We start from the raw sequence: 17,438 nt of genomic DNA, 5'->3' as shown, positions 1-17,438 counted from the left end.
CACAGCCACCATGCACACCCACAGCCACCATGCACACCCACAGCCACTATGCACACCCACAGCCACCATGCACACCCACAGCCACTATGCACGCCCACAGCCACCATGCACACCCACAGCCACTATGCATGCCCACAGCCACTGTGCACACCCACTGTGCATGCCTACCACAGTGCACACCCACAGACACTGCACGCCCAGCACCGTGCACACCCACTTTGCACACCCATGGCCGCTGTGCACACCTATGGCTACTATGCACACCCACAGCCACTGTGCACACACACCAACACTGCACACTTATGACCACTGTGCACATCTGTGGACACCAGGCACACTCATGAGCCCATGTGATCCACAGCAGCTGTCATGCACGCGGTTGTTGCACACACCCACGTAGACACAATGCCCAGTCCTCATTTGTCTCCAGTTTCACACAAACACCAGCCGTTAACCTCTCTCTCGTCACCCACACGCCTCCAATACAACTGTTCCTGCTCAGCTAGGTGGCGTGCAGGCGACGTCACCATTGGAGCTGCCCATGGACGTCTTGCTTCTGCACGGCCATGCTGGAGGTGGCAGACATGTCAGCGTCCCTGGGGAAGGCCACCTCACAGGCAGCTGCAACAGGGAGCATATTGGCCTTGCACTGTTAATAGCATATTTTGCCATTAAAGTATGTAATGATGAAATTGCAATATTTTTTTCAATAAAATCTCTGATGTATTCTTATATCACATAAATTCGTCCAAAGATGGTGACATTGAGCTCTGACCAAACCTTGTTTTTTTTTTAACAAATGCCCATTTGGCCAAAACATGTATTAGGTGCTGCTTTACATTGGTAACTTCAGGCTCACATATCCCAGAATCAAGACCACTTCCTAACCTAATCGGCAACGTAAGCAAGGCCAAAGTGACAACAGGGCCACTGATGGCATTATCACAAGCAGCCAGGTCTGCTGGACAGGGCCCACGCACCCTTCCCGGGCTCCCTTGCAACTGGGCGGCCACATGACACGATTCTGCCCAATGAGAGGAAACAGAAGTCACTGTGTGGCGGGGGTGGGGGTGCCTGAAAAGACAGACGGACCCTGCTCTTGCGGTGCTGATGCCCACGGGCTGGCTCGTGACCGGGAGACAGCAGGCCGCTCCAGGCCACAGAGGAGTGACAGAAGGAGCTGGCGCTAGATGACACGGAGGAGCCGCCATGCATGCCCTGGACTCCTGTCATGTGAGAGACAGTCACCCCCAGTGGGATTCAGCCCCTGCCCTGCCCCCCAGGTGGCTCCTGGGTGGTGCTCATCATCCGCAGGAGCTCGATGGAAGTGGGGCCCACCCTGCCCTGCCTGGCTGGTGCATCATCTCAGTGTCCCCGAAGCACAGCACAGGGAGTGACCACAGAGCATCTGAGCTCACCCTCATCGGACTCCACAACTGGGACCAGCGAGGCCATGATCTGATGGCTTCTGAGCTCACCCTCATCAGACTCAACAACAGGGATCAGTGAGCGCACAATCTGATGGCTTCACCACGCAGGGAGAGGTACAGCGCGCACACACACGCACACTCACACATATACACACATACACATTTTCACACCCACACACATTCATATACACACATACACACTCATACACACACTCGGCCATGACATCCCTCAGAGCCCACGGGCACGATAGGCAAGGAAACTGCATTCCGCAGCGCTTGTTTCACAGCCGGAAGAGCGACCTGCCGGGCCTCTGTCACCAGGACAGCTTTTCCCAAGGGCCTGAAGAGCCCTACACATCCCTAAGGAAAGGAGAAGCAGCCCAAGATAAAAATGGGCAAAGACCATGACAACACAGCTCACAGAAAAGAAACCAGAACTGCTTCCAAGCACGTGCACTGTTTGTGACAGCAGTGTGGCATCCTTGCACGCTCACAACGGGCGAGAGTCGAGACTGAGGAATGTGTGCTGCCTGGGAGCATGGAGGCGCGGCCCCCGCCAAGCCCGACTGACGGTTCTCACATCTCAAAGCAGGCCTTGGGTACACATCTCAGAGGAACTGACCCACACATACTCCAGGAAACAGGTGCGACACCACTGATGGTGAAACAGGTGGACAAATGGTGCCCACACACTACATACAGCACAGGCAGTGGTTGAAGTGAATGAACCCAACGGATGTGGAGCAACACAGATACGTCTTGAAAACACCATGAGTAAAACAGCACGTGCAAACTCAAACATACGGTGTGACAATTCCCATTCTCCCATTTTTGTGTTTAAACTCACGACCACTAGGTACTGTGTCAGGTGCATCCATTTGTAGTAAATGCATAAAAACATGGCCAGAAAAGAAAGCTCCAGCTTGGGACAGTGACTCCCTCTGGGGAGGGAGGGAGAGAGGCACACGGAGCCCCCGCTGGGTCTAAGCACAAGCCCACTGCACTCCATGGGAAACGCAGCAGGTGTTAGCCTGGGCGCAGGACCCTGGCATTTGTCCCGTGCCCCTGCTTTTGCATGTCTGCAGCATTTCAGCCGAGGCCATGGTTCTGTGTAGATGCTGAGCAATTCTCCCGGACAAGGAGCGCCTTCATCTCCCATCAGCAATTCTACGTCCCTTCCACCCACACAGAGCGCAGCTCAGAGCCCAGCCTGGAGACAGGCTGTATAAGATCTCAGGACAGGCACATTGCCTAAGGGCCCCGCCAACCACACCCGTTCCCAGGTAAGTGCCCAGGGCAACTGTAAAGACCACGGTGCTGCAGCGGTCTTGCCTGCCACCTGCTGGCAGCTTACCTCACCACTGCTGTTACCTGACCACTGTCGTTAAGTATTTAAAATATATAGGGTCAGGCGCGGTGGCTCACGCCTGTAATCCCAGCACTTTGGGGGGCCAAGGCAGGTGGATCACCCTGAGGTCAGGAGTTTGAGACCAGCCTGGCCAACATGGTGAAACCCTGTCTCTACAAAAATACAAAAATTAGCTGGATGTGGAGGCCCATGCCTATAATCCTAGCTACTCAGGAGGTTAAGACAGGAGAATCACTTGAACCCAGGAGGCAGAGGTTGCAGTGAGCCAAGATCGTGCCATTGTCCTCCAACCTGGGAGACAGAGCAAGACTCCATCTCATAAATAAAGTAAAATAAAATATATGGGCCCAGCGCAGAGGCTCACTCTTGTAATCTCAGCACTTAGGGAGGCCGAGGTGGGTGGATCACTTGAGCCCAGGAGTTCAAGACCAGCCTGGGCAACATACTGAAACCCTGTCTCTACAAAAAATGCTAAAATTAACCGGGCACGGTGTCGCATACCTGTAGTCCCAGCTACTCGGGAGGCTGAGGTGGGAGGACTGCTTGAGCCCAGGAGGTGGAGGTTGCAGTGAGCTGTGATTGCCAGTCCACTCCAGCCTGGGCGACAGAGCCAGACCCTGTCTCTAAATAATAAAATCTGTGATGGTGCCAGGCGTCCTCTTACCTACAGTCAAGGCCTCGAACAGCCGGTGTATGGTGATGGCGTCCTTCACGATCCCTGACTCCTGGACCCGCTTCATGAAGTCGCCCAGCTGCATGTGCTTCTTGGGCAGCTTGAAGTTCTTCACGTGGTCGTCCAGCTTCGAGGCCTCGTGCGGCTTGTCCAGGATCTCGCTGATGAGCCTCATCAGCTCCGGCGCCTGCTCAGCCCCCTCCCACTCAGGGGCAGACATGGATTCCACCGTCCTCTTCACCAAATCAGCGGGAAAGATCCGTATGTCTGTTTTATACAGATTCTGGAAGTCCAAGAGGGCGTTCAGCAGCTGTCCCTGCATCAGATAAACGAGCCCTCGGAGGTACAAATAGCGGGCCAGGAGCAGAGAGTTATCGGGGGCCAGAAAGCACATGGCCTCGCTCAGCATGGAGACAAAGTGGGTATAGTATGCCTGCACGCACTCGCTCTCCAGCGGAAAGTGGATTTCGGGAATCTTGAATGTATATGGGGACTTCGGCGTGACATTCAGAACTAAAACATTCAGGGGGAAAAGGAGACCATTAGCACAGACCTTACAAATGAACACGTGTCCCTGTCACATCACCTTGTCAAGGACAATGTTTCTCTGGATGCAAAATAAAATGAGAATGGGTGTGCTCCCTCCAGAAAGCTCCACACACCCACCCCCCTGGGATGCATGAGAGAACCCTCACTTTGCTTCCATGGTACCTCAAGGAGAATAGCAGCTAGCATTCACTGAACAATTTGGTTTGCTACAACTAGTAATACTACTGAGGTATCGGGTACTGAGGCTGTATTTGAGGATGAAGCTAATAGCCTAAGCCAAGATGTACTTGCTAGGCAGGATGAAGCCCTTTAGAACCATTGTTTCATTTACCTTAAAGACAACTCAGGACAGGGGTATTATTACTATAGTCCCGTTCTACAGATGTGGAAACCAAGGCTTCCACAGCCTGGGTTACTTGTCCCAGGTACACAGCGACTAAGTGCCTGAGCCAAACTTCAACCAGGTGTGTGTCTTGCACCAACTCCTTCTATAGATGTTACCTAAGGGCCCTCCAGGAGCTAGGCACCAACTGGGTACTGGGTTTCCTCTTCTCCCAGGAGCTCCAGAGGACCAAGAGAGCAGGAGGAGGGTCATGGGGGCTCCAGGGGAAGGTTCCGAGGGCAGGGAAAGCGGAGCATGCTCCCAGGGTGAGTGGGCACAGGGCACCTGCCAGCGGCAGACTGACAGAGGAACCGCAGAACCAGGGAGGTGAAGCTGCCTGCCCAGGGTCACACAGCCAGGGGCAGAAGGCTTGGACCCCACAGTGGCCTCCAGAATGTTCGCTCTGAGCTCCAGCGCTCAGCTGATAAAGACAACGTGGTCTGTCATTCATGCGCACTGCCCCTGCTAGACCATAGCCCTCGGGGTCATCAAGGTGTCACTCGTGCAGCTCCTGGGGTCCCAGCACAGTGATCAGGAGGAGTCACATGGTACTTGCTGCCTGGGCCCGAGACAGCAGCAGCAGGTGCCCTGGGGGTTAAGGCCCCGGCCTCCCGACAGTTTCTCCCATTCACTAGGGACAGGACGTACCTCCCCAAGAAGGCGCGAGGCTGGGCTTGGCCTCTCCATGCAGTCCCATCTCTGTGGAAATGTCCCAACCACAGTCAAGCCCCCTCCCCATCCCTGGCCCTGCTCACTTTAGCCCTGGCCCTGGAATGCCAGCTCCACGAGGGCAGGGGCACTGGGCTCCTTCACAGCTCCGGCTCTAGAAAGTGCCTGGTGTGCTCCCTGCCTCCTATCACACGTGTGGATGTGTAAATATGTATTTATACACATGCAATCCACACATACAGAGACAGGCACAGCCTACACCTGTGACGGATGCCGAACCATGCCGAGCCCCCGTTATCTTTAGCGGTGACACTGGGTGGCAGAAAATACAGACAAGAAATAATTTTCTAGAAGGCATACCTTGGCAAAATGAATATTCTAAACATTTCAGATAACTCAGCTGCTAAAACAAGCCCACTCGTCTCTCCTGAAACAAGTCCCAGTTTTGCTCAATGACTTGCAGTGCAGGAACGGTGGGACCGACACACAGCACCATGGTGGGGGGCAGCCCTCACCTGTGCTGCTGCCCCTACAGCCTGCGGTGTCCGTCAGCCGGAGCGAGGAGTTCCTGGGTGCCAGCTCAGGCATGGCAATGTCCTGCAGGTTGGGCATGCTGACCACCATGCGCCTGTGGGTGACAGGCAGGTGCGAGGACTTCCGGGAGGCTATTTTCTCAACGGTCGGTCTCCTTGGACTTAGAAGCATTCCATTTATTCTGGGGTAAGAAAAAGCAACGCTTTAGTTTATAGACACAATAATGATTGAAGAATAAGCCTAAACTAAGCATTTTTCCCAGTGCGATGAAGAGCATGTGACACTGTTGGACACCAGTGGAAAACAGACTGGTAAGAACATGTTGCCCAAATCTCACCAAGTGCAGCCTCAGGGGGACCCAGACACAAGCCCAGAAAAAACCAGCATAAGCCAACAGGGGCCCTGACTGCAGCGGACACATGTTGGAGAGGGCTCAGGAAGAGAGCAAGGAAGAGATGGAAAACAGCAGGCTTTGAGGATGGGGGCAGGTGGGAAGAGAGAAAGGAGATGGGAGAGAGCAGCACCGAGGAAGACGCAAGGGCCACAAACCACAGGGAGCATGCTAACATCCGGCACGTTTCAAGCGTTCCCTCAAGAAGTAGAAACAGGCCAGGAGTGGTGGCTCATGCCTGTAATCCCAGCACTTTGGGAGGCTGAGGTGGGTGGATCACCTGAGGTCAGGAGTTCAAGACCAGCCTGGCCAACATGGCGAAACCCCATCTTTACAAAAATACAAAAATTAGCTGGGCATGATGGTGGGTGCCTGTAATCCCAGCTACTCAGGAGGCTGAGGCAGGAGAATCGCTTGAACCCAGGAGGCGGAGGTTGCAGTGAGCGGAGATTGAGCTACTGCACTCCAGCCTGGGCAACAAGAGCTAGACTCCGTCTCAAAAAAAAAAAAGTAGTAGAAACGTGGAGAGAAGAGCTTCCTAGCTGTCGCCCAGTTCATCATGAGTTTCTAAGCACAAGGCATTTCCCATTGACTTTCTCATTTACTCATTCGAATAAAACTGAGGTCCTTGAACACTGTGATTCCTAAAGAGCTGCGGATCCAAAACACGACAGTGAAGCACCTGTCCTCCTCCGACTGGGTGTCGAGGTCCATCTGAGCAAAGGCGTCCATCCTCCTATTGAGCCGGGCTTTAAGAAAAGAATGGAACATGTAGGTGTCTAAGACCTGGAAAAGACAGAGGGGCTGGTCACTGGGCTGTGCCGACTCCCCAGGTCCCTGCTCCAAAGCCCCTGAGCCTTCCTGGCACAGAACTGGGCATCACCACTCACACCCAGTGGATATTGACTGAGTGAATGAACTCGAGGGTTTTCTGCTCTTCCTCATTCACACAGGAGAAGAAATGGCTGCCATACATTCACACACTGGGTCCCACATACCCACCCCATGAACAAAAGAGTATTTCATCATAGCTACAAGAGGTGGACACAAGCTTCTGGTCATAAGGCAGTAGACAAGGCTCAGACATATCCTCCTGACATAAACTATGAGGAAACTCGATAAAAAAGAGGAAACGACTGTTTTCAGATGCTGGACGAGAGGCAGGCTCGTGGCTGGTGCAGCTCCAGCACGGAGGGCATGGAGGGAGCTCACAGAGGCTGAGGCAGCTGGAAGCCTCGGGCAGGGCTCTGGAGAGGAGGGAATGATACAGGGAGCTCCCGGAGCCTGCATCAGGGTCTCCCTAAGCCTTTGCTGAATACCCAGCTGCCCAGTCATATGGCGAAACTGCATCAAACCAAAGAACGACTGGGAAGCTGTAAGCAAAACAACTCTCCAAGCTCACAGGGCAGAGAGCCAGTCACGCTCCCAACAGCCAAGGCGGAGGGCCCTGGCTGACCCCCCAGCCATTCAGGAGACACCCGGGGCAGCGTACATCACTTAGCAGATGGGTTAGGCTATAAACCAACCCTAGAGAAAGGCTGTTCTCGGCCCACCCCAAAGCTGTAAAAACAAACCCCCAAAGGATCAAGGGGCTCTTCAGGCAGCTTCAGTCGCCTGCCAGGGCAAAGCCCCCAAGGTGATTATTTTTTTGTAATAGTCACAAACAGAAATAACCCCAATGCTCAGTAGCAGGTGGACAGAAGAACAAAGCGCACTCTGTCCCAACCACAGGACATTCCTAGCAAAAAAAGGAGCTGCCGCAAAAAAGGAGCCGCCGCTGAGACACACAGTAGCCCAGCTCAGTCCGAGGCAGGAGGCTGAGGGAGAGAGGCAGACAGAGCGCAGACCGCAGGACTGCACGGAGCAAGACTCTGAGATGGGCCAGCCGTCTATGGGGACGCACACAGGTAGAGTTGCCAGGACCTGGGGAGGGATGGGGCAGACTGGAGCCATGGAAATGTTCTATGTCCAGGTTGAGGAAGTGGTGATAGATATGTACATTTGTCAAAATCCATCAAACCACACACTTAAAATGGCCATATTTTAAGTAAATTATACCTTTTTTTTTTTTTTTTTTTTTTGAGACGGAGTCTTGCTCTGTCGCCCAGGCTGGAATATGGTGACACCATCTTGGCTCACAGCAACCTCCACCTGCTGGGTTCAAGCAATTCTCCTGCCTTAGCCTCCTGAGTAGCTGGGATTACAGGCGTGCACTACCACGCCCAGCTAATTTTTGTATTTTTAGTAGAGATGGGATTTCACCATGTTGGCCAGTCTGGTCTCCAACTCCTGACCTCAGGTGATCTGCCCGCCTCGGCCTCCCAAAGTGCTGGGATTACAGGCATGAGCCACTGTGCCTGGCCATAAGTAAATTATACTCTTAAAAAGCTGATTTTTTTAAAAAAAGAGGGAGAGCCACATGGTCAAAAGGAACCATGCTAAAACAAACTTTTTGGAAAAATTGATACGCTTGAGAACACTTATTTTGAAAAGTATTTAAATACAGAAAAGGATAATGGATTGAACACACACAGGCACACCCAAATCCCACAGCTCTCACCTGCTTATAAAACCGATGGTCCCCTGGAGCCCTGGTTTTGAGAAATTCTTCACTATTAAAGATTCTGTGTTCATAATTTAAATGATTCTTTACATCCCTAACAAAGAGAAAGATAGTCTGAGTGCTAAAACTTTCTTAAATACATGAAAAATATACCACTTTTAGTAGCAGAAAAATGGTTAGAAGAGATACGAACTTTGAAAAAGCCGTGTTCTTCAGAAAGATTCTTGATTACCAAAATGATACGATGTGGATGTATTTTGTGGTCAAGCATAAATTTCCCCCAACTAGAACGAAAGTACAGGAGGCAGTGTTCCTGTTCTCACCTTCCTCCAGCCCACTAGTTCCTTATGCAAATTAAGACACAAAAGTCAGTTGCGGTCCACACACATGAAACTGAGTTCAGGGTGGGGAGCCCAGAGGGGCAGCCAGACTCTCCAAGTGCTGACCAGCTCGGCCGCCAGCCTTCCCGGACAAGTCACTTCACCTCTGTGTTTGTTTGTCTGTTTGTTTGTTTAGACGGGGTCTTGCTCTATGGCCCAGGCTGGAGTGCAGTGGCACAATCTTGGCTCACTGCAACCTCCACCTCCCAGGTTCAAGTGGTTCTTCTGCCTCAGCCTCCCGAGTAGCTGGGACTACAGGTACACACCACTGTGCCTGGCTAATTTTTATATTTTTAGTAGAGATGGGGTTTCACCGTGTCGGCCCTCAGGTGATACACCCACCTCGGCCTCCCAAAGTGTTGGGATTACAGGCGTGAGCCACCGAGCCCGGCCCACTTCACCTCTTTGTACCCGGTTTCCTCAGATCATGTTACAAACTCATCGAGATTTTAGCACCTGGTCTCCCAGATCTAAAGTAATTTATAAATAGAATGAATAACCTTACAGGGCATACTTAGTACATAATGTGCTCAGTGTTTTCTTGGAGAGAATAAATTATTTCATCTAGGGGAAATAAAGTTTTATCATATGTAATCATATTTTCTGCTTCTTTTTTTTTAAAGAGCCGGGATCTTGCTATGTTGCCCAGGCTGGTCTCAAACTTCTAGGCTCAAGGGATCCTCCCGCCTCAGCCTCTGGAGTGGCTAGGACTATTCTGCTTTTCTGTCAACTCACTGAGTTTGTAAAATATTAAGAAATTAAAAAAAAATTGTTCATAAGATATTTCATCTTCAAAGAACAAAAGGAAAACAACATATTTAGGACCACACTAATTATGCCTCTTTGGGCAGAGATAATATCACATGTCTGTAATACACCATCCCATTTTTTCCTAATAAATTATTCGCTTTATGTAAACAAATACATCAAAAGAATAGGCCATTCAGGCTGGGCGCTATGGCTCACACCTGTAATCCCAGCACTTTGGGTGGTCGAGGCAGGAGGATCACCTGAGGTCAGGAGTTGGAGACTAGCCTGGTAAACATGGTGAAGCCCCGTCTCTACTAAAAATAGAAAAAATTAGTTAGGCGTGGTGGTGGCAGGCGCCTGCAGTCCCAGCTACTTCAGAGGCCGAGGCAGGAGAATTGCTTAAACTTGGGAGGCAGCAGTTGCAGTGAGCCCAGATGGCGTCACCGCACTCCAGCCTGGGTGACAGAGTGAGACTCCATCTCAAAAAAAAAAGGCCATTCAAATTTCCATTTTGAAATAATCACGCAGAGTACGATCAAGCCAGCAGGCTCTGTGCTAACCACCTCCCAAAGCGGAAGGCCCCTCAAGAACAGAGGAGGCCAGCATCGGGGGTGCCTCCTTCACTGCTGGACTCAGGGAGCAACCAGCAAGAAGGAGAGGAGGAACACTGCCAGAGAAAAGGAGAAAGGGTGGGAGAAGCCCAAAGGCTTTTGCATTAAAAAGTACTTATCTATGAAGCTATCATTTTTGCCATACATTCCTTAAGTGACTGCATATTTAGGCCAGAAATAGCAACCCAATACCTGTACTGTATCACACTGAAATAAACACGCTTGACTTGTCCACTTAACCAATTCCAGCTCAAGTGCTGGGGAAGCAATAGCATGCAGGAGGTAGCTAATGCTGTAATTAGCGGAATAAGGAGAAAGAAAACTTGCTAACAGGCACATCTTGAGTGCCCCACCCGTCCTGTGGCTCTCCCATAGATGGTTTCATGATCTAGCTTATGAGTCACATCAAAATGGCCTGTCTGTCCCTCACTAGCCCCTGGATGCAGGCCTCTCGGGACAGAGCCCTCCATGGACTGAGCCAGAGCCCGGAGCCAGCACAGGCCAGAGTGACAGGTGCTCCCTGCAGGTTTATCAGATTTGCGTCTTCCTAGAGGGCTGTCCCAAAACAGCCACCTGCAGGGGGTCACCAGGAGAGGGCGTTAGTAAGGCACAGTCACCAGCAGGAGAAGGTGTTAGGAAGGCACAGGCAAGGTCAGAATCAAAAGAACAAACTCCCCGTAACTGCTGATTGTTACAGTCACAAGAAAAGCTTTGGCAGGGGGCGGGGACCACTCCTGTTTGCCAGGCAAATGGTACTAACGGCCTGCCCTCTGGGGCGGGGTGCACGATCCCCATAGAATGGATGGCTGGCTGGTTACCTCCTCATGGATAACGGGAATGTTCTCTCACGTACCTGAAGATGCTCACGAGCAGCTGCAGGGTGGTCTGCTGTATCTGGCAGTTGAGTTTCTGCTGCCAGGACCGCCGGTGGGCTCGGCCCTCCTTCAGGTCTGTGCTGGAGAGGAGGTGGGCGGTGTGCAGCTCGTGGTGGAGCTGGAGGCTCTGCACCCTGGAAGGAGGCAGACCGAAGCTAGCTCAGCCCCAGCACCACTGGCCACGGCCACTTACCAGCACACAGCCCACCAGGTAAATGAACACTTCACAGACACAAATACCGATCAATAATTTGAGGGGCGGGTGGTCGTTAAAGTACATCACTGGGGCTGGACGCGGTGGCTCACGCCTGTAATCCCAGCACTTTGGGAGGCCGAGGTGGGTGGATCACCTGAGGTCAGGGAGTTCAAGACCAGCCTGGCCAACATGGTGAAACCCCTTCTCTACTAAAAATACAAAAATTAGCCAGGCATGGTGGTAGGCACCTGTAATCCCAGCTACTCGGGAGGCTGAGCCAGGAGAATCGCTTGAACCTGGGAGGTGGAGGTTGTAGTGAGCCGAGATAGTGCCACTGCACTCTAGCCTAGGCAACAGGAGCGAAACTCTGTCTAAAAAAAAAAAAAAAAGTACATCGCTGGAAGACTGGAAGAGTGAATTCACCTCCACACATGGACTCACATGGGCCTCGACTTGGACTATGCACACTTCACCCAGGCCAGCTCATTCCTGTCCTGCCACTGCAGTGAGGGCACTCCCCCTTCTAGGTCACCAAAGGCTTCCAGGTCAGGCTGCCTCTTGACGGATCACTCATGGCTGCCTAGAAGGGACAGTCACAGCTCCCCCATGGCTTCCCCTCTGTACTTCCTGCCCAGGCAGGATCAGATGCCCCTCTGTGCCCTGCAACAAACGTCCTGGGTGTCACCACTCTTGGCCCACCAGGAGATGGCCAAAGGCTCACCCCAGAGGGCCTCACTCAGGGACAGGAACTCACAGATATCTGTCAACCCTGAGCCACCATGAGATTGGACCCCTGGCCTTCCCAACACCACTAAAGGCTGCATGTCTAGAGGGACGTTAGAAATATACAAAATAAACAGAACCAACGCATATCTGGTCACACATATTTCTTGAGCACCTACTGTATGCCATACACTGATCTGTGTGCTAGGGATGGGTAGTGGACACAGGCCAAGCCCCTGCCTGCAGGGCACTTCCATGTGAGTGGGAGGAAGCAGGAAAAGAGACAAATCAAGAAAACAGGAGATAATGAGGACATCACGCAGAAACGCACATCAGAGCGATGGGCTAGAGAGACACGGCAGTCAGACTGAGCGGGCAGAGAAGAGTTCTCCCAGGAGACGACCTGGAACTGGAGATGTGCCAGGAAGACACAGACGGGGGACTTGATGGACCCAGTGCGGCCCAGCATGGTAGGGGGAGTGGGAGTGTGAGCCAGGTCAGCATGGCCGGCAGGAGCCAATCTTCTCTGTGATGGGAAGGGTGCATTGGCCACAGGCCCCTGCCGCTGCCTGACCCTCCTGGAGGCAGGGAGAGGAAAAGGGAAGAACGGGATTCTGGGTGGAGTGGCCCACCAGGGGATGGTAGCAGGCAGGCACGCGGCGCCAGGGCCAGGACCAGGGTTCTCTCCAAACGTGCTGAGCAGCAGCTGCTGAGGGGCCAGCCCAGCCCTGGCTGACCAGACTCACAGGACTTGGGCAACTACCCTTGTCTAGATGGGTCTCAAGAACTGCGATGTTTACCAGCACCAAACTGGCCTTTCATCTGAAAGAACACGCAGAATGCCAGGGAAAGAAATTTTCATGACTTTCCTCATGTAAAAAGGGCTATGATGCCACCTGGAGTGGCAGCTTCTCTTTCTGCATCTTCTGGTGTAGGGACAGTGGGGTCTGAAGGAGATGGCCGTCCCCTCCCCTGGAACCCCATGCCTCCCTCACCCAAGCACGCAGCCAGCATAGCCCTGAGCTGGGGACCCTGCCCCTGCTGCCCAGGGAGAGAGCGACTTCCATCAGAGACAAAGACAGCAGTGAAGAGAGTGACCAAGAGCCAAGGGTGCTGGGGAAAGCTGGGCAAGGAGGGGGCTGCCCCGTCCCTCCCAGCCACACGCTCACGTGCAGAGAGATGCATATTGTACTCCAGAGCCCCTTGAGCAGGCGCCCCCCCGACACCGCAGCCCACAACCTGTATCACGAGCTCAGAGGCCTCTTATAGACAGGTCACCCATGGCACATGGATTAGCTTGTGTTTATAAAACAGTCTCCAAAAATGAGGCTGTGGGAGACACGACATCCTGCATCCCCATTCTGGGGGATCTAGCCAAAGCGGGGTCCAGCCTCTGTACCGTGTGTGTTTCTATTCCGGAATTCTAACAAGAAGATGAGGACGCAGGCGGAATCCTACCTTCCTGGGAATGCTCAGAGCTTCAACACAGTCTCACAAAGCTCAGTTCTATTACAGAATGTCACGCTCTAAAAGTCAAGGAAGCAGCTGTGGCTTACCAGAAAGTAACTGAGATGATTGGGAAAGCACGTGTCTCCTTCAAAGTTCACGCAGAGGACAGTTGCCAAGAGAACGGGTGCTCAGGTGCCCTTGGCTGGGGAGGAGAGCCCAGAGATTCCACAGCCCAAGCAAGCAGAAACAAGCCTTGCCTGTGCAAGACCATCGCTTGGCTTTAAGGCCTTAGGGAATTTTTTAAGATGCAAGAACAATAATAAAGGTAGTTCTCCGACGGGGTATGGTGGCTCACGCCTGTAATCTGAGCCCTTTGGGAGGCCCAGGCAGGTGGATCACCTGAGGTCAGGAGTTCGAGACCAGCCTGGCCAACATGGTGAAACCCTGTCTCTACTGAAAACACAAAAATTAGTTGGGCATGGTGACAGGTGCCTGTAATCCCGGCTACTCGGGAGGCTGAGGCAGGACAATCGCTTGAACCTGGAAGGCGGAGGTTGCAGTGAGCCAAGATCACGCCACTGCACCCCAGCCTGGGTGACAGAGCAAGACCCTGTCTCCAAAAAAAAAAAAAAAAAGGTAGTTTTCCTAAACATTTTTCAGAAACCTTCCAGGTAGAAGGAATAATCCACACCAAGATAAGAGTCAGAAATCAGAAAAGCCAGGTGAAAGGCCAGGCCAGAAACCGCCCTCCTCCTTCCCACTCCTCCCAATGCAGACAAAGGAAGGCGAAGAGAAGAAAGGTGATGGCTGACTGAAATCCAGACTGCATCACAGGCTTCACCAGAAGCAAGTACAGCCCGGCTGTTTGCAAAAAGCCTAAGCGCTCCCCTCCCTCCAGCGTCACCTCCACGACCGCACTCAGGGCCTGGCTGCAGTTGGACCCACAGGTTGTGAGGACTCAAGAGCAGGATCTCTCCTTCTGTTATCATTTTATAAAATGCTGAAGGGAAAAATGAGCTCCGCAGAGCAACCCCGAGGGAGCCCTGGCACCGAAGCTGAGTCACTGCTTGGGGCACGCCCAACACCTCCGTCCTGACGTAATTAGCAATTACACCTCCTCTCACCCTCCCCTGACCAAAGTCCCTGCCAAGCCTTTGCACCTCGACAGAGACCTCAGAGCCCCAAAGCATGAAATAATATTTGACACTTGTTGGAAAAAGTTTGCTGACGCCTAATCTAAGCCAATGAGGTTGAGTAACAGAGATGAAAGAAAACATAAACTATAAAACGGTGTGAAAAAATTAAGTGCCAGGCCAGGCACGGTGGTTCATGCCTGTAATCCCAGCACTTTGGGAGGCCGAGGTAGGCAGATTACAAGGTCAGGAGTTCAAGACCAGCCTGGCCAACATAGTGAAACCCATCTCTACTAAAAATACAAAAAATTAGCCAGACATGGAGGTGCAATCCCAGCTACTCGGGAGGCTGAGGCAGGAGAATCGCTTGAACCCGGAAGGCAGAGGTTGCAGTGAGCCAAAATTGCACCACTGCACTCCAGCCTGGGCAACAGTGCGAGACTCCATCTCAAAAAAAAAAAAAAAAAAAAAAAAGAGGAAAGAAAAAGAAAAAATAAAGTGCCAATACAGTGGCGGGAGTGAAAGAAATGGACAACTTCTAGCTCGGACAGAATGCGTCACGCCCATCAGAACCCAGCAGACAAACTCATGGGGCAGGGGCCATGGCTGTCCTGTCATTAGTACACAGGCACTGCCCAATTCCGGGTATACAACGGGTATGCAATACACATCTAGTGAATGAATGAATGAATGAGTGAGTGAATGAATGAATGGATAGGGAACTTCAAGGATCACAGGCACAGGATCCTGGGGCACAGCACAGAGGTTGAGTAGGTTTCCTCTCAAGAGACAGGATGTGACTGTCTCTTGACTCGAAGTAACATTCAGACAAGATTGGAATAAAGACAAATCACTTTCATTTCAAAATATTCACGGCCGGGCACGATGGCTCACGCCTGTAATCCCAGCACTTTGGGAAGCCAAGCTGGGCAGATCACCTGAGGTCAGGAGTTTAAGACCAGCCTGGCCAACATGGTGAAAACTGAAAATACAAAAATTAGCCAGGAATGGTGGTGGGCGCCTGTAATCCCAGCTACTTGGGAGGCTGAGGCAGGAGAATCGCTTGAACCCGGGAGGCAGAGGTTGCAGTGAGCCGAGACTGCACCACTGCACTCCAGCCTGAACAACAAGAGTGAGACTCCATCTCAAAAAAAAAAATTCACAAATAATTTCCAAACTATAATATATAAAACATCTATCAATTATATAAAATTGGAAAAGATACTCAAAGTGGCAAATACAGAATCTGAACAAAGACGGTCTGAAATTCATACTATTAATGTTTCCCGTTACCTCTGAATAAACGTCTGGGCTGCCAGGAGGGGGACATCAGGAATGTCCACGTTATCGTCCGTGGACTTGGAGTAGGTGATGCTCCCATGATCAATATTTATCAGAACTAAACCATCGGCTTCCTAGAAAACAAGGAATCATCTGTAAAGATTGATAAAAGAATTTTGGAATTTGTATACCTCTTTGAAAACACATAAATATGTTTTGAGTTCACTAAGACAGTGTCATCATTAATTAAATGACCCTCTTTAAAATGCACACATAGGCCGGGTGCAGTGACTCATACCTGTAATCCCAGCACTTTGAGAGGTCAAGGCAGGCAGACTGCTTGAGCTCAGGAGTTTGAGACCAGCCTGAACAACACAATGAGACCCTGTCTCTACAAAAAATTTAAAAGAAATTAGCCAGGTGTGGTAGCTCATGCCTGTGGTCCCAGCTACTCGGGAGGCTGAGGCAGGAGGATCCCTTGAGCCCAGGAGGTTGAGGCTGCAGTGAGCCGAGATCACACCACTGCACGGAAGCCTGGGCAACAGAGCAAGACCCTGTCTCAAAAAATAATAATAATAATAAAATAAAATAAATGCACACATAGCCTCATATTTTCTACACAAAAATCTAGTATATATCATGAGCTATGTTAATGGGCTAAATTTGATTAAATATGCCTTTCTCTTATTTTTCTTAATTGTGGTAAAATAAACATAAACTGTGTCAACATAACCAATGTTAAGCGTGCAGCTCGACAGTGTAAGTGCATTCGAGTGGTTGTGCAAGCATCTCCCCCAGCCATCCCCAGAATGTTTTCATCATCCCAAAACTGAGACTCACTATTCAGCACAGCTCCCAGCCTCCCCTCCACAAGCCCACTAATCTGCTTTCTGTCTCCATGAATTTGACTCCTCTAGGGACCTCAAATGAGTGGATTCACGAACAGCATTTGTTCTTTTGGGACTGGCCTATTTCACTCCACGTTGATGTCTGTGAGGCTCACCCATCTGAGGCATGTGTCAGAACATCCTTGCTTCTTCAGCCTGAATAGTCCATTATTTGGAAAGACCACATTTTGCTTACCCATATGCCTTTCTCTTTCAGTGAAGATTCCAACACAGGCCGGGTGCAGTGGCTCATGCCTGTAATCCCAACACTTTGGGAGGCCGAGGTGGGTGGATCACCTGAGATCAGGAGTTTGAGACCAGCCTGGCCAACATGGTGAAACCTCGTCTCTACTAAAAATACAAAAATTAGCCAGGCATGGTGGCGTGTGCCTGCAATCCCAGCTACTCAGGAGGCTGAGGCAGGAGAATCGCTTGAACCCAGGAGGCGGAGGTTGCAGTGAGCTGAGATCGTGCCATTGCACTCCAGCCTGGGCAACAAGAGCGAAACTCCATCTCACAAAAAAAAAAGAAAAAAAAAAAAGATTCCAATACATGTTGTTGACAAGGTTTCTCCTACCCTGGAACAAACACTG

The 17,438-nt window shown here is 51.4% G+C and overlaps 1 protein-coding gene across 11 annotated transcripts in view; it reads right to left on the bottom strand.

Annotated features, from left to right (window-relative positions):
- DENND3 (DENN domain containing 3) overlaps nt 1–17,438 on the bottom strand; it is a 67,445-nt gene that overhangs the window by 24,036 nt on the left and 25,971 nt on the right. For all 11 annotated transcript variants that reach the window (XM_004047573.5, XM_019032428.4, XM_019032429.4 and 8 more), the window contains 6 exons: nt 15,971–16,092; nt 11,155–11,310; nt 8,558–8,654; nt 6,680–6,783; nt 5,588–5,787; nt 3,464–3,985 (listed from right to left, as the gene is read on the bottom strand). In XM_004047573.5, coding sequence (XP_004047621.2) covers nt 3,464–3,985; nt 5,588–5,787; nt 6,680–6,783; nt 8,558–8,654; nt 11,155–11,310; nt 15,971–16,092 — 1,201 coding nt within the window. The remainder of the gene's footprint in view (nt 1–3,463; nt 3,986–5,587; nt 5,788–6,679; nt 6,784–8,557; nt 8,655–11,154; nt 11,311–15,970; nt 16,093–17,438) is intronic.

This window comes from Gorilla gorilla, chromosome 7 (genome assembly GCF_029281585.2).
Source record: "Gorilla gorilla gorilla isolate KB3781 chromosome 7, NHGRI_mGorGor1-v2.1_pri, whole genome shotgun sequence".
NCBI classification, from domain to species: Eukaryota; Metazoa; Chordata; class Mammalia; order Primates; family Hominidae; genus Gorilla; species Gorilla gorilla.
This window is presented reverse-complemented; position numbering and strand designations above follow the sequence as displayed.